At 43.7% G+C, this 22,060-nt stretch overlaps 2 protein-coding genes across 2 annotated transcripts in view; both read left to right on the top strand.

Moving 5' to 3' along the window:
• Positions 1–6,507, top strand: part of LOC128710686 (uncharacterized) — a 35,284-nt gene extending 28,777 nt beyond the window's left edge. Inside the window, exons 3-4 of the mRNA XM_053805583.1 lie at positions 5,716–5,852; positions 6,504–6,507. Of these exons, the coding sequence (XP_053661558.1) occupies positions 5,716–5,852; positions 6,504–6,507 (141 nt within the window). The remainder of the gene's footprint in view (positions 1–5,715; positions 5,853–6,503) is intronic.
• Positions 6,508–7,645: 1,138 nt separating this feature from the next.
• LOC128710702 (uncharacterized) overlaps positions 7,646–22,060 on the top strand; it is a 60,394-nt gene continuing 45,979 nt past the window's right edge. The window contains exon 1 of the mRNA XM_053805584.1: positions 7,646–13,156. Within this exon, the coding sequence (XP_053661559.1) occupies positions 7,646–13,156 (5,511 nt within the window). The remainder of the gene's footprint in view (positions 13,157–22,060) is intronic.

The raw sequence follows: 22,060 nt of genomic DNA on the forward strand, positions 1-22,060 counted from the left end.
GGATCGCTTCTTTGGCTATAGGATGCTCCAGAAAGTAGAAGCACCATAAAAAATACGGAAAAATATACAACTTTTGGCAAAATGTGTATTGTTTAGTTAATAATCATGTCACTATCGTGTTCTTAGTTTATTGCATAGAAAGAAATAACAACTATGTCAATCATATGCCAACGACCGCACTTTTGCCTTAACGCTACTCATCAGACTAAATTGAACACCTTATGCCAATCTTCCGCAAATGTTTCGATTGTTTCCGTTACTTTAACGAGTTTTCTGATGTATCCCTTGGTTTCGATTGGTCCTTCTTTTGGGCGCAGTTTCCTTCATGTCACAAATGGTTCTGACCACATTACTCATACTAATTTAACCGAATTTTTCAGTAATAATCGATTTATCGGCATCATCGACTACCTGGACTTCGCGCATGGTGCAATATTGACTTCTCAGAAGCGTCTTGTAGTCGAATTTAACGACTCATTGTCCATGAAAACACATACGGATTTGCTACGCAGTAGATTATGATACAGCTTTCGAGCTTGCGCTTTAACGGACGTGGCCTGCTTGTCACTCCGATTTTTTCAATCTGCTTCTTGAAGGTCTTTAGATGGATCCTTGCTTTGGCATGTTGAACGTTGTTCTTTTTCTTCTTCTTGATCCGCTCACAGTTAAGCATGTCGTGCTGACATGGCCAGGTCACCAATTCGTTTTCAGCAATCTCGATCCAACGCTGCTCTCCTCCACCCCTGGCTGCATCCCATCCTCGACAGGTTCTACTCTACTTGATCAGGCCATCGAACTCGTTGCGCCTCATTTCTCTGCGTCTCATGTCGAACGGGTCGTTGACAATCACCTTCCTGGTGGGACATGAGTTCGGCAATTTAATCATGTGTCCCAACCATCGTATCCTTCTGGTTTTGACTCCCGTCAGGATATCAATTCTATTAAATAGCTCAGCGAGCTCGGGGTCATTCTTCTTTTCCACACGCCCTGCTCGTACACACCGCTTAAGATAGTATAAAGTATAAAGTATAAAGATAAAGAAACCATTCTGTGTTGTAACGCTGTTACTCTCATTGACAGTAACGCGCTACCATTAGTAAGTAGTAAGTATACCATAGTAGTAAGAGCGTGGTACAACTCAGGACGGAGAACAGAGAGCGTTGACTGACCGGACGGATAAAAGTGTTTTAATCTGTTGTATTGTAATTGTGTTTTACATAAATAAATTAGTGAGTTCACTTTATGTTATCGATCAATCTAGCGGAATGCAACAGGAAGAAATGTTAGTATTTCGACATTGATTTGATACAAATATTGAAAAGGGTGTAAGATGACGTCGTCTCAGTTTTGTATGTAAAGTAAAGTCGGGACCATACAGTAAAGTATGTGTTTGTACAAACTCCGTCAGGGTGAGCTTAACATAATCTGGTATAAGTGGACTGTAACACTTTTGATTTGGTTTGGAATATTTCACTTCTTTAATGGTTCAGGAATATAACTACTCCCTCCACGCTTGGCGGTAAAATTCTGACACTTCAAGATGGGAACGCGATAGGGATGGGTACACGCTAGTGATGGGAATGCGCTAGGGATGGGAATGCGCTAGGGATAAGTATGCGGTATGGATGTAATCCGTTCTGTAGGAGACGGAACAGTATGTTAAACTTAAAGTTATGTTGAGCATGGAAAGTTTACTAACGCGAATGGAGTTTAAGAAAAAAAGAAATAATATTATTATAATGATGCGTTGATTTACTCCAAAATCAAACCTAGATTACAAAATTTTTAGCCCGTATTGGTTGAGCGTTTGCAGTTTTTCAATGCTCGCTTGATGTCGCCGATCATCGATCATCTGGGAGGATAAACAAAAGAGAGCGAGTTAGATAGCGAGTCGCATCAGGAGAGTCACAATCACAAACGACTGTCATCATTGAGGGATGCTGACCTATGCAGCACCGCGACACATGAATGAAACTTTCGTCTGGAGTCTCCTGTCCATCGCGAAATTGCTCGCTTACAACGCTCCAAACATCACTTGTGTTGCGTTTTTTTCTTTGCTTTCTAACGGAGTCGGAATTTTCAACAGACGAACACGTGAGTGGAGGGTGGATACGGTTGCCACGGGCATTTGTAAACCACCGTCCGGGGTCATCTAGATCCGGAGGGAAAGGAATTAGCGTCTTGGCGCAGCACCGCTAAACCACTGCTCGACCTCAAGAGGCGAATGTCAGCCAGAAGGTCCAAAGCCTCTATAAAATGAATCAAAAAACAAAAAAACTCCTCGACCTCGAACCCTGTCGATGCGGTGAGATGTGTAGTACTCTTTGCAGAGGAGTGTGTGTTGTGCACCCTCCTCGTCGATCCTGCACTGTTGTCTTCCCTGTTCCGATGGAACTGGATGGTCGGACTTGAAACGCTCGTAAAACCTGACAATAAAAGAGTGTTCTGCTGCTTCTACTCACGCATTACAAGCACTATTCCATGTGCCCGAGCAAGATAGAGTAATAATAATCCAAAACCGGTTTACAATTTGCATGCAATGCAAACAGTCACATCACTCGTGCGCGTTTTTATTGAGGAATGCGCGCACGTTACCTCGCCTTTGCGCGACAAAGAAAACAAGTGAAGGTCTAAGGTCTAATAAGGGCTATCGGTTTCTATACAAACTGAAAACAGTATCTTTTCGGTTTTTTTCCGGCCTCTCGAATAAACAATTTGACCACTCCACCCGCTGAGTCCTAGGAAGAGAAGCAGAAGATCGCGGTATCGAGTTTGCGAATTAACTATCCAGCGTTTGATGCGGAAGATGCGGAAGCGTGGTTTCTGTGTCTCGCGCCTGCATTTTGTGTAAACAGCAGGTAAGCAGATGTTTAATACGGTCATTTTGACACTGGGCTCCCAAACCAAACACTTTCATCCCGCCATCGCGAAATTTAACAAATGTGAACGGTAGTGTCTCGTAGGATTACAATGAGTTGAAGATCTCACTTGAAGAAAATGGAAAACATATATACATCGATCATAATGTACATTTATACTCATAGAGTATCTTGCATTGCGAAATTATCGTTAACAAACTCGTAGCCACAATAGTTGCGTGCAAAATATCATTAAACGAATAATGGCGTATTTTACTGATCGAAACCACAGTCTGTACGATTCAAAATACCTCAGTGCAAGAGAGAAAGAGATGCAAACTAGCAGAATTTTACCCAAATTAACGAACGCACAATCGCTTTACACATAAAAGGGAGACATCGTGATATATAAAACAAACTCTCCTCCCTTACGCTCTCAAACACCAGAGTTCAAAAGTGCTTGATACGCAACTATTCTCAGCGGAGACCAGAAATCGAAAGAACAGAATGCAGAAAAGAGGGATAGAGAAAGCACAAATTGTAGAGTTTCGTAGAGTTGACGCACGTTACAGCATGTGAAAAGAATGTAAAAACGAGACAACACAATTCTCTCGTCGTACCACTGTCGATGATCGTTTTGCTTGCATGAATGATTGCGCCCCCTGGCTACTGTGAATGACACGTGGAATGAGTCATTCGAACACTTGCGTTTCTACAGCAGAATTTATGAAGCAGCATTTACGAATGCTCCAGACAACACTTGCGCACTGTCGCGATACTCAACTCGCACGATGGACCTTTGGCGGGCCAAAAATCTTCTAATTAATTGCGACAAAATTGTAATCTTTACAGCCGGATTTATTATATTTCCATCATAGAAACATGAATTGTCAAAGCTCTATTTGAAAAAGTGAAGCATTTACAATTACATGTTCCATAAGATTGTTTTCCAATAGAATGTATTATACCAACTTTTGTTCACAACTGCCCATTGTGCATTGGCTGAATATACTGCAACGGGCAACATGGAGCTTCATTTAGTTTCGCTCTCACCGGCAAAGCGAACAGTTTGTGGTTATTACATGACCTTCTAAGTGCAAGAAGTGAACCCTTGAAAGGAAATCTTTCGCTAATTGATACGAATACGCGTGTGAGCCACTCAGAGCACAAAAGGTTGCAACAAATCAGAAATCTACAATGAACGCGGATAATAGAAGAAGGGCACATCGCTCTGTACCCACGATTGACGATCTCCACAGTGTTTTGAGAGATGCTGTCTGTTGGTTGCAAAAACTAGTTTGGAAAATTGTGATCGAGTCAGACGCACCCTCAGCAAGAAAACGATTTTATTTTTCCATTACAAACCAAATATACAGAGAAGCATTAAACGAAACAAATGTAGCAGAAGATTACGAAGTTCTGCTGTCGTATAGTCATATAATAGTGCATAACGCACAGCAAGAGTTTCTAACAAGTGGACAACGCCGCAGAACAGGATAGGTGGAACACACAGTTGGACAATAATCGAGAAAACACATGGAGCCACGAAAATAAAATACTTGAAGCAAGGTGTTAAAACTGAGCTTTTGAGAGGTGCTTGGAGTGATAATGGAGTACATTTGGTGAGATTTGGTAAGTATTCTCATTACACCATTAAATTGTATATTGGGAGTACTCAGACTCTGAACACATATATGCACAATGATTCCATTTACAACCTACGTTGGATAAATCTATTTGCAGCCGCATATGTTAATACACAAACCAACGAAACGAACTTGAATTCGTTCAGTGAGTGGTGCTACCATCAACCTTTGTTTCTGAGATCCATCTATGAGCTCGACTATGCAAATCTATCAAGGTACTGTGAGATCAATAAACAAATATTACGCAAGCGCTAGACATATGACTACGAAATCTAATTATCTTTTACAGCTACAATAAAAAGCAGCAATACAGTGACGTAATTGCAACAGGCTACCCTTCTACCCTTCACGATGTCTTTTGCGGGCCCCGTAAAATCGCGCTAGCAGATGATGAATCGCGCAAGTGCTTCATGACCAGCCTGCTACAGATGTAGCTTAAGCAATGCGCGTTTAAAATGCCAGCGGTGACACATTTTGCGGATTCGATGACCGTGAGAATTGTCTATTAGAATTGATGTATCAGCTAGCTACATTTCAATTTGAAAATTTTCAAAGCATACCATTTTAACGTTTTCTTATATAAAATCTCAAAATATCCACCAAATCCTTTTGGCATAAATAGACAACAAATAACCTTTAATTGAAACGTTTCGATTCACAGCTATAGATGCGAACATCTCCAAGGCACGGTCCACAATGTTAGTTATTTCAAACAAAGTAGTCTCCACCAGTTAATCAACTTAGCTAACTGTGCAGCTGTAGTGTTACAAATTATACGTATCAGTTTCAAAGGACTATACAGAATCTTTTCATTAATATCGTATAAGGAATATTTTTGGACTTCGATCGTAAATGTATAAGTATGTAAATGTATGTAACTTGAGGTACAGTAACTTATGTTTAAAATGTGTTTTACGATTGCTTGAGCAAAAGCGACAGAACATGAATCTACGGATAACGCTCTCTCAAAACAAAACAAAAAATATACACGCCTGGAGGTTGTGGAAAATGATGACACCCAGGAAAATATCAATGGCCAACAAAACAAGTTAAATCAGTTTAGACATTAAAATACCATTGACATTGTACCTAAACGAAAGTGGATGAAAATGGCTGGAATGAAATCAATAAAATATAGTTTGTAAAAGAAAACCTTTGTTAAAAATAGGTTGTAGGAAATAGCCAATGACTTTTTTATTCTTTATAATAAGTGGTACTACAAGGGACACGACGCGATGCAGGCTGGGCTGTCCGCCCACCTATTTGTCGTTTACTGCTTTCTCAAACGTATCGCGCTGAGCGGTCCACTCACGTGGATAGCTCCTCACTATCGGCTGTTCTTCACAATGTACGTTGAGCCGTTTGCTCTGCCTTGTCCGCCCGCTGTAGGTTGAGCCGTCCGCTCTTCCTCGTCCGCCTGATGCAGGTTGAGCCGTCCGCTCACCTGGGCTGCCCGCTTCAGGTTGAGCCGTCCGCTCTACCTCGTCCGCCTGATGCACTCACACCCCTTCCTTGACCGAAATCCTATAGTCCCTTCTTTTGTCCTTGAATCTCCCAATCCCGCTACAAATGATCGCTACTTGGGCTCTCCCGTACCTAAAGGGGATGATTAAACAGTGGCTGACACAATGGCCATACTTGAGTATGATGGTTCGTCTTGATGACTAAATCAAAATGGCTACCATCATACAATGGAACTGTAGAAGTTTGATTGGAAAAATAGACTCTTTTAAAGCCATAATTGGTGAATATAATTGTAACGTCTTCGTTCTCTGTGAAACTTGGCTATCGCCCGAAACAAAATTAACCTTCCCGGGATATAATTTAATCCGTGAAGATCGAATCAACCGAGGAGGAGGGGTGTTGATTGGTATTAGAAAGAGTCACACCTTCTCAAGACTAGCAACCCCTAAACAGGATGTAATAGAAACAGTCGCAATAAAGGCAAAGATAGGCGATCTTCACGTGACTATTGCCTCTATCTATATCCCCCCGATAGCTAAGGATGAAAAGAACAGGGTTGAAAAGATCAAACAGGATCTTGGAAACCTAGCAGTGGTTTTGCCTGGGCCACTTTTAATCCTGGGAGACTTCAATTCCCATGGTTTAGACTGGGGATGTGAAAAGGATGATATCCGCGCGCCCATTATCAAAGAGTTCTGCGACAAACATAATTTTGCAATACTTAACTCAGGGGAGGCAACTAGGATGCAAACAGCAATGAGTAGGGCAAGTGCACTGGACCTGTCCTTATGTTCCTCAGCTTTGTCTTTGGATTTTAATTGGAAGGTGATCCAAGACCCTATCGGCAGTGATCATTTACCGATAGCAATTTCTCACATTAAGGGAGGATACTCAGTAGATAATTCGATCGTTGAATGTGACTTAACGAGAAATATCAACTGGGTGAGATACGGTGAACTTATGACCACTTCACTCTTCCTTGATAAACCCGATTTATCTCCTGAAAAGGAATATAAAAAACTCGAATCCTTAATAATCGAGTGCGCCCTTGCCGCCCAAACAAGGGGCTCCCACCAAGCAAGGACATTTAAAAAACCTCCCACTCCTTGGTGGGACAAGGATTGTCAAGCGGTATTTAACATGAAGCGGACGGCTTTTAAGGCTTTTAGAGACACTGGCTCCAGAAATTTGTATACACTGTTGTGAATGCGAGCACAACGCGTTGTTTACGTATTGAGTTAGCAGTGTTACCCTACAACAGTTGCGCTGTTGTAGGATTCTAAGATTAGGAGGATGGATGGATGGTGACAGTGTCCACCATCATTATAACCACGATTGCGATGGCGACGAAGCAGGAAAAAAGGCATAAATAGGGCCGAAGGACGCGCCTTCGACCTCTTTGACCGCAAACCATCGGGAAATGCACTAATTTTGTGATTTTCTTTTTTTTATAATACAACACTTTAAATCTACATTATTGTTTCCCTTTGGTGCTAAAACCATCCGGAACATTTCACAAAATTAGATCACTTTCACTTGTTCGGTACATTCAAAAACGTATTTAAATCGTCGAAAACGTAGTACGTGTAAAGATCGCGATCGAACGGTACGCGCGCGCATGTAAATCTCGCCATCGGGAGTAGTGTAATTCGCGAAGTGAAGTAAAGTTAAGTTGTGATGGACAGAGCATTGGACACTAGCTGCCAGGAAGTCGTAGAGCTGCCGGAGCAGCAGGCGACCACATCGGCAAACCCGTCGGGAAGGCGTGTGAGCGTCGTGGAGGAACCACCGAAGGACGGGGATGTGTCACCCGCCATTCTACCCCAGGACCTGGAGGTAAGGAGAAGGCGAATCGAGCTGCAGAAAAAGCAGCTCAAACTAGAAAACGCCCGAAAGGAGCTGGAGATCGAGCTGCGCGAAATCGAGCTCGAAGAGGAAATTTCGGACCGCAGCAGCCAGGTAAGCACGTATGTAGCTAAAACGGCAGCCTGGTTGCAGGAAACGAGCCGCGTCGGAACGACGCCGTTGAGTCGTCACCATGACGACGATATTAATAATGGCGGCTCGGGTCATCCACCGGTGACCCCAATTGCGACCGCGGGTGCGTGGGTAACACGCAGAGCTCCGGCACCGTTGCGGTACGATGGCGGGATGGTGGACGACGCCCGAGGTCATCAACCTTTGACCCCGGCAACAACCCGATGTCCACCGGAGTACGACACGACATGGGCAGCGGACCAAGCAGCGGCGCAAGAACGAGAGTACGCGCAGTGGAGGCGTGCGGTGGAAGACTCCATTAAAATGCACCGTGAAGGAAGGCTTGAACGGCATTTCAAGCAGGAGAAAAATCCGGGGCCGAATTCGACAATGGCGCCGAATCCCGGGATGCAGGTTCGCGTGTCCCGTCTGACGCCAAGTCAAGAGGAAGCGCGGAGGTCAATCCCGAAGGATCTTCCAGTTTTCTCCGGAGACGTAGGGCAGTGGGGACTGTTCTACGCGACGTATCAGCGATCCACTGTTCTCTGTGGGTTTAGTGATGATGAGAACCTGATCCGCCTACAAAAGGCCCTACGGGGGCCAGCACTGGAGTCGGTCGACCACATCATGCTGCTACCGGATGGTCTGGCCAAAGTGATGGAGATTTTGTGCACTGAGTACGGTAGACCGGATCTCATAGTGGACGATCTGGTGGAAAAGGTGAGGAGGCTACCCCCCGTTCGGACCGAACGATTGGAGACGCTAGCCGCGTTTGGAAAAATGGTGCGGAAAATGTGCGCTACGATAGAGGTTTCGGGGCTGCAGGACTACGACTGCAACGTCACGTTACTAAGAGAACTGGTAACGAAGCTTCCCGCCGAGCGCAGGTTAGAGTGGGCTCGTTACAAGCTCAAACTGTCGCGGGAAACCATCAGGGAGTTCGACAAGTGGTTTTCAGAGATTGCGGTGGCTGCGAGCGCCGCTTCGAAAACCTTCGAGCCAACGACGCGACCCGAAACATCACGGCCACTACCGGTAAGAAAAGCACACGCGCACGTTAACGTACACAACACTACGCGGAAAACATATTGTGCGCTGTGTCACGATTCCTGCCGCACACTGGCCGATTGTGCACGGTTTATGGAAATGACGGTGCGGGAGAGGCGATCGCACATTCAAGGGCGCAAACTATGTGTCACGTGCTTGGGAACACATAGGGGCACTTGCTTCGTAAGGACTCGATGTGGTACCGACGGTTGTTCGGAAACGCATCACAAACTGTTACATTACACGGAACAAAAACCACTATCACGCAAGAACACACAAACTACTCATTCACTGAACTCTCACGTTGGTAATGACAATAACACACTTTTCCGCTATGTTCCCGTTGTAGTGCACGGAGAGAAGACTGCCATAACAACATTTGCATTCCTAGATGAAGGGTCTTCGGCAACATTTGTTGATCGCAGGCTGATTGACGAATTGGGAATCGAGGGCACGTTGAACCCTTTGTGTTTGAAGTGGACGGACGATACACAGCGCGACGAATCCGATTCGAGGGAAGTTCAGCTGCGGATTTCGGGTGTGCACCAAGGAGCAGTGGTGTTCGACATTCGGAAGGCGCACACCTTGCGTGATCTCTCGCTGCCGGCGCAGACGTTATCGATCGGGAAGCTGGTGGAGTTATATCCACATCTGAAGGGACTCCCGATTGTTCCCTACACGAATGCAACACCACGTATCCTGATCGGCGTCAATGATATTCATCTGGGTAAGCCGCTGCGTTGCGTGGAAGGGAGTTTCAACGAGCCGATCGCCGCTAAGACGAGACTCGGGTGGACAGTGTCTGGTCCGTGCTACACACCTGCCTCCGTAAGTACTACGGCGTATCATAATTTCCATTTGTGTACCTGTAATGGGAAAAGCGATCAGAAGCTGAACATGGCGTTAAAGGAATACTTCTCTTTGGATTCGATTGGAGTAAGCGTTTCAAGTAAACTTGTTTCGAAGGAAGAAGAACGTGCGACCAAGTTGCTAAATACCGGAACGCGCCTGTTAGAAGACCGCTACGAAACAAGTTTACTATGGAAGTATGATGATGTGCGCCTCCCATGCAGCCGCGAGATGGCTCTTAAACGTCACGCGTGCCTGAAAAGGAAATGTGACAAAAATCCGGAATTAGCGAGGGCGATCAACAATAAGATGCACGAGTATGCAGAGAAAGGGTACATTCAGCGCGTTCCGGAAGAAGAAATTATGGAGAGGAAGGATAGGGACTGGTACTTGCCGATTTTCCCAGTTTACAACCCTAATAAACCCGGGAAGTTGCGTATGGTGTTTGACGCCGCTGCGCAAGTGCATGGGGTGAGCTTAAACACATTCCTGCTTACCGGTCCGGACCAACTAGTGGGGCTTGTACAGGTGCTGTACAAATTTCGAGAGAATCGAATTGCCATAACTGGAGACATACGAGAAATGTTTTTCCAGGTACGCATGAATCCCGTTGATCAACGAAGCCAGATGATTTTCTGGGACGATGGCAGCAAGCAGAATGGAGAACCTAGCGTATATGCCGTTTCCGTGATGACTTTCGGCGCTGCTTGCTCGCCTGCGGCCGCTCACTTCGTAAAGAATCTCAACGCGGATAGATTTGCTGAACGCTTTCCCCGAGCAGCGGAATGTATCAAGTACGAGCATTATGTAGACGACTTGTTGGCGAGTGTCGAAACTGTCGATGAGGCAGTTGCTTTGGCGGAGAACGTGAGGTTCGTGCATTCGAAGGGCGGTTTCGAGATCCGGAATTGGTTGTCTAACGCGAAGGAAGTTGTGGACAAGCTACGGTGGGGAGCCAACAACAATATATGCATCGACATGAGCTCGAATCAAGACACCGAAAAAGTCTTAGGTATGTGGTGGAATACGGCTGATGATACATTTACCTTTCGTATAAATCCGCGTATCGACGAGAAGCTGTTGGCAGGTAGTAGATTACCATCAAGACGCGAAGTGCTAAGTACGCTTATGATGATCTACGATCCCTTGGGGCTTATTGGCCACTTCCTCATGTTCCTCAAGGTTCTCCTGCAGGATTTATGTAGATCCGGCATACACTGGGACAAAATAATCGAAGGTGAAGCTGCAAGGAAATGGTTAAGATGGGTTGGATTATTGCCGGAATTAGAGAAGCTGACAATCGGGAGGTGTTATCGAACCCTAACGTCAGCGAATAAATCAAACGTGCAACTACATGTTTTCACCGATGCGAGCCAGAGTGGGATGGCCGCGGTTGCTTACCTACGCTTCGAAGAGAATGGTGTTGTGGAGTGCGCCCTGATTGGATCTAAGACGCGGGTTGCTCCACTGAAGCTTCTGTCCATACCACGGCTGGAGCTTCAAGCAGCTGTAATAGGAGCACGTTTTGCGGACCATATCACCAAGACACATCGATTGAAGATCGACAGAAGGATGTTCTGGACGGATTCACGGAACGTTGTGAGCTGGATTAGGTCGGACCATAGGCGGTTTAGCACATTCGTCGCTTTCCGGGTGAGTGAATTGTTCGAAATAACAAACACTAATGAATGGCGATGGCTTTCCACTAAGGTCAACGTAGCAGATGACGGAACGAAATGGCAAGGAGATCCCGACCTGACCTCATCCAGCAGATGGTTTCGCGGGCCAGAGTTCCTGTGGGAGGCGGAGGAAAAGTGGCCAATTAATAACAACGATCCTGGTGAAACATCGGAGGAAATACGCAAGAGCGTATCACACCACGCTGTAGTCAACATTATAGTTGATTTCACCCACTTCTCGCGATGGAAGAAGTTGCTGCGAACGGTGGGCTACATTCACCGGTACATTGGGAACCTGCAACGACGAGTTAGGCGAGAAGAGAAAGTTGGAGGGCCGCTGACGCAGGAGGAGCTGTTTGCTGCGGAGCGGTCATTGTACATATGGGTACAGTTGGATGGATTTGCCGCTGACATCAGACGGCTGAGCAGTGGCGCGAAGCAGAAACATCCTTGGAAGAGAGTGATCGGACCAGATAGCTCGCTGTATAAATTATCTCCTGAAATCGACGAAAGAGGTATTTTAAGAATGCGGGGGAGGTTGAATAATTATACACCACTGGGTGCTTCACTGGGGAAGCCTATCATCTTACCTAGGCGACATCCCGTCACGGATCTGATCATCAGGGACTTCCACGAGCGATATTGCCATCAGAGCCATAGTACGGTGGTAGGCCAACTCCGAACACGGTATTACATTCCGAAGGTGCTGGTGGAGTTCAACCGGGTTCGACGTGGTTGCCAGCACTGCAAGATAAGAAATGCTGCACCAAATCCACCCTTAATGGGCGATATTCCCCGACAGAGAGTAGCAGTAAGCCAGCGAGCATTTACATACACTGGGCTGGATTACTTCGGACCAATTTTTGTGGTAGTGGGGCGGCACTCGGAGAAGCGCTGGGGAGCACTGTTCACCTGCCTCACGACGAGAGCAGTGCATTTAGAGGTAGCACACGCACTAACGACTGCTTCGTGTATTTTAGCGATTCGGCGGTTCATCGCAAGAAGAGGTTCCCCTCGGGAAATAATCAGCGACCGAGGCACTAATTTTGTTGGTGCGGCGAAAGAGCTTAAGGTCGCCTTGAAGGATGTAGACGAGAACGCGCTGAAGTTAAGATTCAGCGGTCCGGAGCTGAAGTGGAAGTTCAACCCGCCGGCGGCACCCCATTTCGGCGGAAGCTGGGAACGTCTCGTGCAGTCAGTGAAGAAAATCTTGAGCGGTTTTGATCTACCACGTCTCCCTACGGATGAAATCTTGATATCAACATTGGCTGAAGTGGAGATGATGATCAACTCTAGACCGCTGACCTACGTACCACTCGACGAGGAATCCGACTGCCCAATAACGCCAAACCACCTACTACTGGGAAGCCCCGACGGGAGTAAGCCGGCCGTCTGCTTCGACGATTCGCCGACAGCCATACGGACGTCTTGGGGTGCTGTGCAAGTGAACGCGGATATCTTTTGGAAGCGGTGGATAGCGGAATATTTGCCAACACTCACACGCAGGACAAAATGGTTCCACCCGGTGCCACCGATCAAGGTGGGAGACGTAGTGTTGATTGTGGATGGGAACTTACCTCGGAATACCTGGCCTATGGGACGCGTACTCGAGGTGACCCGCGCCAAGGATGATCAGGTTAGGCGGGCGAGAGTACAAACGGCCAATGGTATTTTGGAAAGACCAGCGACAAAAATTGCGGTTTTGGACGTGGGAACAGCAGGATAAGCGAATAGTAGGCCGCGTAGGTTTTGACAGATTGTACGAATCAGAAGTAAACAAACGTTAGGATAGTGTAACGCACGGGAGCGTTACACTGGTGGGGAGAATGTTGTGAATGCGAGCACAACGCGTTGTTTACGTATTGAGTTAGCAGTGTTACCCTACAACAGTTGCGCTGTTGTAGGATTCTAAGATTAGGAGGATGGATGGATGGTGACAGTGTCCACCATCATTATAACCACGATTGCGATGGCGACGAAGCAGGAAAAAAGGCATAAATAGGGCCGAAGGACGCGCCTTCGACCTCTTTGACCGCAAACCATCGGGAAATGCACTAATTTTGTGATTTTCTTTTTTTTATAATACAACACTTTAAATCTACATTATTGTTTCCCTTTGGTGCTAAAACCATCCGCAACATACACAATACAAAATTTTGGAGAGAAGGTGCAAAAATCTCCTCAAAGCGAAAAAGAAAGGCTACTGGCGAAATTACGTCAAAAAACTGAAGCCCTCCGTTTCATTAAAGTCACTTTGGAGAAAGGCCAGAAGAATGCGGAGCAGCAAACATATTAATGAGAGCGAAAGTTTTTCCGGCGACTGGTTAAAGGATTTTGCCTACAAGTTCTGCCCTGACTTCGTTCCTGCGCAAAATTTCTCTCAACATGCGCCTGGTAGTGATCCTAGGATGGATTCACCTTTCACCATGATGGAGTTTTCCCTTGCTCTCTTGTCTAGCAACAATTCTTCCCCAGGTTTGGATCAGGTGAAAAGTAAATTGCTTCAGAACCTACCAGACGTGGGAAAGAAACGATTGTTGAAGTTATTTAACCAACTGTGGGAGTTCAACATCGTCCCGCCAGACTGGAGAGAGGTGAAGGTTGCCACCATTCTGAAGCCGGGTAAACCGGCATCAAGACACGAATCGTACCGCCCTATTTCGTTACTTTCGTGTCTGAGAAAACTCTTTGAAAAAATGATTCTTTTTCGTTTAGAAGAATGGCTTGAATCAAACGGCCTTCTTTCAGCTACCCAATTTGGTTTTCGCAAAGCAAAGGGTACAAACGACTACCTAGCGCTTCTTACAACAGAAATTGAACTTGCTCGTGCTCGCAAGCAAAACATGGGTTGTATCTTTCTGGATATACAGGGGGCTTTTGACTCAGTTTCTCCTTGGAAACTGTGTCAAAAGCTAGAAAATGCGGGACTGGGTCCGAAGATGAACAATTTTCTCTTCAATCTTTTGTCGGAAAAAATAATGAATTTTAATAATGGTCACGTAAAAATGAAACGGACTAGCTTCCATGGACTAGCACAAGGGTCCTGTTTGAGCCCCCTGCTATACAATTTTTATGTAAAGGATATAGACACCTGTCTGGCAGCCAACAGCAGCATTAGACAATTGGCAGACGATGGTGTTATTTCAGTCGCGGGCAGAAGCACCATCGATATACAAGAAGCTTTGCAAACCACCTTGGATAATCTCACCAAGTGGGCAGATAGTCTAGGTATCACGTTTTCAGCTTCAAAAACCGAAATGGTAGTCTTCTCTTGTTTTAGCGATACCGTAAATAACAGACAAAGAGGACTATTTGAACCAAAACCTGATGTCTTTTTGTACGGGGAAAAGATATCAATATCCGACAATTTTCGATACCTAGGTGTTTGGTTCAATTCTAGACTGAAATGGAACACACACATCGCCCATCTGGTACAAAAGTGTTCCAAAAGAATCAACTTTTTGAGGACAATCACAGGTTTTTGGTGGGGGGCACACCCATCAGATGTCCTGCGATTGTACAAGACTACGGTGCTATCCGTTTTGGAGTATGGAAGCATATGCTTTCATTGGGCACCCAAAACGTTGATGTTACAACTAGAAAGAATACAGTACCGATGTCTTAGACTCGTACTAGGGAGCATGAAATCCACTCACAACATGTCCCTAGAAGTGATGACCGGAGTGATGCCGCTGAAACTTCGTTTTAAGCTGCTCTCACTTCGTCTTCTGGTCCGATCCTCAGTATCAAATCCCTTGATTATTGAGAATTTTGAAGCACTATTAGGGGCAGGTTCAAAGAGCAAAATCATTGATGTATTTAATGATTTTGTTTCCCTACAAGTACACCCTAGCGCCTCACAAACAATAAACCGTGCTGCCCTTCCTGAGGCCTACAGTTCTTTTGTTTGTACAGATTCCTCGTTGCGAGAGGAAACCAAGACCATACCTAATGATCTTCGCCCGAAGGTCGTTCCGGGCATTTTTAGGAACAAGTTTGGCCATTTAGACCTTTCAAAACAGTTCTACACTGATGGATCGTCTTCTGGGGAGGGTACGGGCTTCGGTGTTTTTGGCATAACAACGGAGGCCGCGTACAAGTTGAGGCAACCATGCAGTGTATACACTGCCGAGTTGGCCGCAATATTTTACGCGCTACTTATCATAGCTGCGAGTCCTTCCGGTCAGTACTTCATCTATACTGATAGTTTAAGCGCAATTGAGGCGCTAAAAACAGAGAAGGCTGTTAAGAGCAAAGACTATTTTATTCACAAAATTTTGGAAGTACTTGGCTCATTGTTTGAGAAAGCATTTCGCATTTCACGAATTTGGGTTCCTTCTCATTGTGGAATTCCCGGCAATGAGAAGGCAGACTCACTGGCCAAAAAAGGCGCAACCGAAGGCGCGTTTTACGACCGCCCTATCTCAACCCATGAGTACCTACGCTCCCCACAGCAACTTTATCTGTCTCGCTGGCAGAGCAGGTGGGAAGCGGATGAACTTGGGCGATTCTTTTTCTCGATCTCTCCGCAAGTGTCCTTGCGGCCCTGGTTTGGTGGGCTCTCTGTGGATCGTGCGTTCATACGTATGATGTCTCGGCTTATGTCGAACCATTTTGCACTTGATGCACATCTACAGTGCATAAACCTGTCGGACACGAAGGTATGTGGCTGCGGTGTAGGATTCCACGATGTGGATCACCTTCTATGGCACTGCGTGGAATTCGAGACCGCCCGACCTGACTTGCTGAGAGCAATCCGGGGAATCGGGCTACAACCGGGTGCACCGATGCGCGACGTGCTAGCCAATAAGGACTTGAGGTATATGATGATTATATACCGCTTCTGCCGAGAAAATGGTCTTATCCTTTGATTCCTTTCCTTAAATTTCTTGTCATCCTTCCAATTGATCTATTAATTGTTAAATGTTGTCCTACGTCATATTCGTATTATGCCACATAGATTCCGACACCAACGCGACCCCTCTGGGACACGGCAGCATCTCCGAACATCCACGGAGGCAGAATAAAAAACAATGTGCACGGTTGTATCGTTTCTATCTGTAACTAGTATATGTTACACTAATTCTTCGTGCCAGTTTTATGTCACCGGTCCATAGCACAACTCCAACAATAGACCTGCAACAAAATCGATAGCCCAGCATAACATCACAAACAGTCACAACAACCAATATCCACCAACCGACCAACCAACCAGAATCAGCATCACCAGAAACGAATCCATCACCGCCACCATAATCGCCACCACCACCATAATCGCCACCACCACCAATGCCTCAACCCGCAATACCACCACTAAATCCGCATCAATAGCCACAACTTCACATCACCATCCGCCACTGCAAACCATAGTTATAAGTTAGTTTATAAGACAACCGAGCAAGCCCGGGATAAGGCTCATAACTGGGAGGAAATGCCCGTAACTGTTTAATTTCGGCAAACTTTGTCGATCATACGGCCTTTGGCCATCATAATGGAAATAAATAAAAATAAAAAAAAGTGGTACTACAATCTCAAGAGGTCAAGTTACCCAGTTATGACTTTCGTTGACTAGATTTACCCGTAGCTCAGCCCTGCGCAGGCCTCAAGATAGTCAGCCCTCAGTCAGTTCGTAATTTACAATCACCTAGTATATCACTTAAGAAGACCGTTCACGACTACAACAATATCTAGCATTTTCATTCGCTTTATTCCATTGACACTTATTCGAGACATTGAATGCCAAAATCATTCGAAAGTGGTGCTATGGTCAAGGAATGTTCCAAACGCTCAAAACTTTCACATCAATGTTGGATGTCCAATGAGATGTTGGATTTATAGAGGCATTCTTTATGTTTAAGCTGCATCTAGAAAAGACAGGTCGTCGTCGAAAATGTGGACCAAATCACAGAAATTATCGAAGTTGACTCGCATGATAGTATTCTCAGCTGTCATCGAAGTCGCGATGAGGCGAAAAGAAATAGATACTTTTCGTAAACGGATGGTAACTGGGATCAAAAATAAGTTTAACCCGGCAGTCTACAAACATTAAACATTGAACAGATGTTCAATAAGCAAATCTGGTCTACGCGCTGAACAACGAGCAAGTCTTGCTTGCATTTTGTTGTTGTTCAAAAGCAAAAGCAGTTTCAAAATCGGAAGTGCCCCTTTTACCTTTTAAGTGACCTTTTCACCATCCTTATTGGTTGTTGCAGAGCAGTTGTGCAATAAATCTTGTTTTAATCGCGGCAATAGAGCGGGATAGCAGGCTGGGAAAGTCTAAACTCCTCAAAGAATGACCTAAAAAGAGCGAGTTTGCTACATTGACTGCGAATAATAGTGCTCGGAATCTCTCCGTTAAAGCATTCAATGCTTATGACTTTTCCAAAGCTAACTTTAAAAAAATGTCAGTAATATTCCAAAACACTGACTGGTCGTTTTGTGATTCATCGTTAGACATTAACACGGCTACTAATATGTTTGTCACTAAGATAACTGATGCGTTCACCGAATGCTGTCCAAAAAAAGTAATACGCATAAAATATCCGGTATGTTCAAATCGTGAATTAAAATCCCTTAAGATAGGCAAATTAAAAGCTTACAAACAGTACAAGCGGACACAGTTACAAGTGGATAGAACAATCTATCATAATATATCTGAAAAGTATAGGCGATTACATCTGGCCTGACGCACACAGTATACCAACAATATGCTAAAGAAGTTTTACTTGCATCCAAATACTTTTTGGGGCTACGTGAATAGCAAACGTAAACGATCCTCGATCCCCGCAAGAATGACTCTTAACAAATATGAAGCATCTACACCAATCGACGTCTGCCAGTTATTTGTCAAAAAGTTTTGTTCTGTGTTCTTAGATAATAATCATGACCTTAATATTATAAGTGATATACTTTCGTCTGTGGCGCTAAATACGGTCGATTTTTCGTTTAATAATCTCTGTATTACACCTGAGACAGTTATGGCAGATATAAAAAAAATTAAAGCCATCCAATAGTGTCGGTCCTGATGGAATCCCATTATCAGTGCTTTTTTAAATGTGCAAAAGAGTTATGCGTCCCTCTAATGCAGTTACTGCTAAAGTCAATGTGCCAACGTGAATTTCCAAACGCCTGGAAATATTCATTTATGACACCGATCCATAAAAAGGATTCTAGAAGTGATGCAAACAATTACAGACGAATTACATCTCTGTTTCTCAGATGCTAAAGTGTTTGAAATCTTTGTTCATGATGCGTTACTATCCTCGTGCAAAATTTATGTTTCTGTGAATCAACATGGTTTTGTTTCAAAGCGTTCTGTGTCTACGAATCTAATGCAATTTGTATCGGAGTGTATCGAAGCTATGAACTCAGGTGGTTAAAAGGACACGGTGTACACCGATTCTAAAGCAGCTTTCGACTGCATAAACCATTCGTTACTGATGGCTAAACTCGCTCGTATAGGTAAATTAGCTGAGGTTAGCATCCCATGTATCGCAGCGTAAATATCGAGTGAAAATAGATAGCACTACTTCTGAAGCATTCTATAGCTCATCTGGCGTCCCACATGGCAGTAATCTGGGGCCTTTACTGTTGCTTTTATTCGTGAACGACGTGCAATTTGCTATTCCTGACCAACCCATGCTTTTAAATGCCGACGACATAAAGATATATAGAATGATAAATAGTACGAGCGACAGCCAAAAATTGCAAAAAAAACTTAATTTACTTTCCAATTGGTGTGCGTCTAACAGATTAAAGTTATGTGTCGATAAATGTAGCATTGTGAGTTTTAACCGTAAGAAGAACCCAGTATTACATAACTACACTCTTGACAACAACAAACTGGCACGAAGAACTGAAATTCGGGACCTTGGAACTATCCTTGAGTGTAAACTAACACTTAAGAAACACTACAAAACTATGATAGATATAGCAAATCGAATGTTAGGTTTCGTAATCAGAAATGCAAAAGACTTCAGTGACCCAATGTGCCTAAAGGCAGTCTACGCTTCGCTAGTACGCTCGATGCTAGAAGTTAACTCTGTAACCTGGACGCCACATTCCGCAGGTTGGACTAACAGACTAGAGTCGGTACAGCGCAGGTTTACTAGGCTTGCACTTCGTAATGTTTCGTGGTTTTGTCCTGCAAGTAAAGTAAGTTACCTTGACCGCAGCTCACGGTTAGGTTTACATCCACTTTATTACAGACGACATATAGCCCAGGCAACGTTTGTAGCAAAGCTCCTTGCCAATGAAATGGACGCCCCATACTTGCTAGAGAAAATTAATTTATACTCACCGGGACGAACGCTTAGAACTAGGGAATTATTAAAAATTCCATTCGCGAACAGAAACTACACTTATTGATCGTTATGTGCAAAACATTTAATGAGTTCTGCAAACAGTATGACTTTCACATTAGCACAAATGCATTTAAAACTAACAGGTTACTTACGTGGACGAATAGGATAGGATAATTTTTAATTAAGATTGGTAATGTAAATGTAAATGAAAAATGTAAAATGTAATATTTATAATCCATGTAATCCATGTTCAATTTGACATACGTCCATTGAACAATAAAAATGATAATAATAATAATTGTTTCCCCTGCTGCTGAAAGACGAAGTGAATTTTGTGGAGTATATGAGAAATTAATGAAATAAGAATGTATGAAGAATGAAAAAATGGACAATTCCAACATTTTCGGAAAAATACGGCCTGGAATTGTAAAAGATTACAATAATCACTCCTATATTTGACCAGTTGCACGTCTGATGATAATATTGAGGTACTTTTATTTGATTCTATTGACTAGCTCAACGGCCCGGTTACAGGGCTACGAATAAGAACTCCGAAGTGTACGCAAGGGAGATGTCTTTCCGTATTTGATCTTATTGTTAAGGCCATAGATCCAGTCTTCTAACACAGAAACTTTCCCTAGCAATTTAGTTGCCCGGTTATTTGGAACATAAATTATTGATATTAAATTTAAATTAGTGTTGTTTACTCATTGGGCTATACAAAATAGTACAACTGACTAACTAATAAATATATAAAGGAATCGTGGTTTGGTTTGGTTGGTCTATGGTTTGTTCAGCACCAGAAAGTTCTATTTTGCCCACGCCCGCTTCGGTGCCTGAAGCTATGCTTAAGGTTCACACATATATTTCAGGCGTTGCATCTCATCTTGCTGTACTGGTCGATACAGTACTGCTGGAACAGTCGCCCGGCAGGATGCATAGAATATGGGGCATATTAATGTAGCATTATTTGATTGGACGAACGCTGCATTCGGATCCATCTGGGGTCTGGGGATCCATCTAGGAATCAGAGCAGCCCCCGAAGGTATGCAACTATCCGTTCTATGCGGTGCCTTTTCGAATTACCCTCTGGGAATTTTTCAGGTTTGAAAAACCTTTGCTATAATGGGTTGAAATTCACCAGATTTCTTTCTAAAACATAAACATATCATAGATTGAACGACATTCAGTGCAGCTTACGGTGTAAGCTTAGAAAAGTAAACCTCTTGAAGTTTTGTCTCAAATCAACGAAGCCAATAACTTGACGACACAAACATATGCTTTTCTGCCAAATACTAATTCATATGGATTATATTTTGCAACTTTATGTCCTTTGCTATTGTAAATGGATACATAAAACTTTGTCTATTGCTTGCAATCATCGTGGTGTTAATTCGAATAATTTCTAAAATATTCTTTCATACATTTGTTATTTTTTCCAAAAAACAGATTGTTTCAGGAGCCCTGCTGCAAATGTTTGTTCAAATTGTAATGCTTCTGAAAATCTTACTCTAAACTTCGTTGTTATATTCTAATTCTTGGCCCTTGGATTTAAATTCCATAAAAGTTCCGAAAATAAGCATAAAGTTTTCTGCTAAAGCAAATAATATTGTGAATATATGATTATATAATTTTGTTAATATATAATATATAATTTTGTCAATACAGTTACATATTTTGTTAAGTTGCATTGTAATGTTATTGCATATTTGTTTGTATTATTGGATTTGGGTAATGTTCTTATTGTATCTATAGAAATTACATTATAGGGCTTTGAGGGAGCTACCGTCATGATTTTTCCCTCTTTCGTATGTTTAATAGCCTTATTGATATTCATTGACGTTTGTTCCATCGATATTTGTCTCATATTTTGCAACAGTGTCTATACTGGCTTATATGTCCTCCCAAAGAGGTCACACGATGATCAAAATAATTATCAGCCTTTCTTCCTGCTTGGAGGTTGAGTAAATTTGACAATTTCACGAGCGGAATTCACCTTATTAGCGATTTCTTTGATTGTTTGCAGTGAGTAAGATTCGAAAATTCTATCATTCGTTGGTAGTGCTCACTTGTTTGCTTATTTATTTTACCTCTTTTCCGTTAGGCATATTTGATGCAGCGCAACCTGTAATGTTTGGCTTATTTTCGCTTTCTAAAAATTGCGATTTCAATTATTCGTAGCGTGTTTTTAGTAGTTTTATTGTTCACTACGAGCCCCTATTTTATTATTTCTTATG

Source organism: Anopheles marshallii, chromosome X (genome assembly GCF_943734725.1).
Source record: "Anopheles marshallii chromosome X, idAnoMarsDA_429_01, whole genome shotgun sequence".
Classification (NCBI taxonomy): Eukaryota; Metazoa; Arthropoda; class Insecta; order Diptera; family Culicidae; genus Anopheles; species Anopheles marshallii.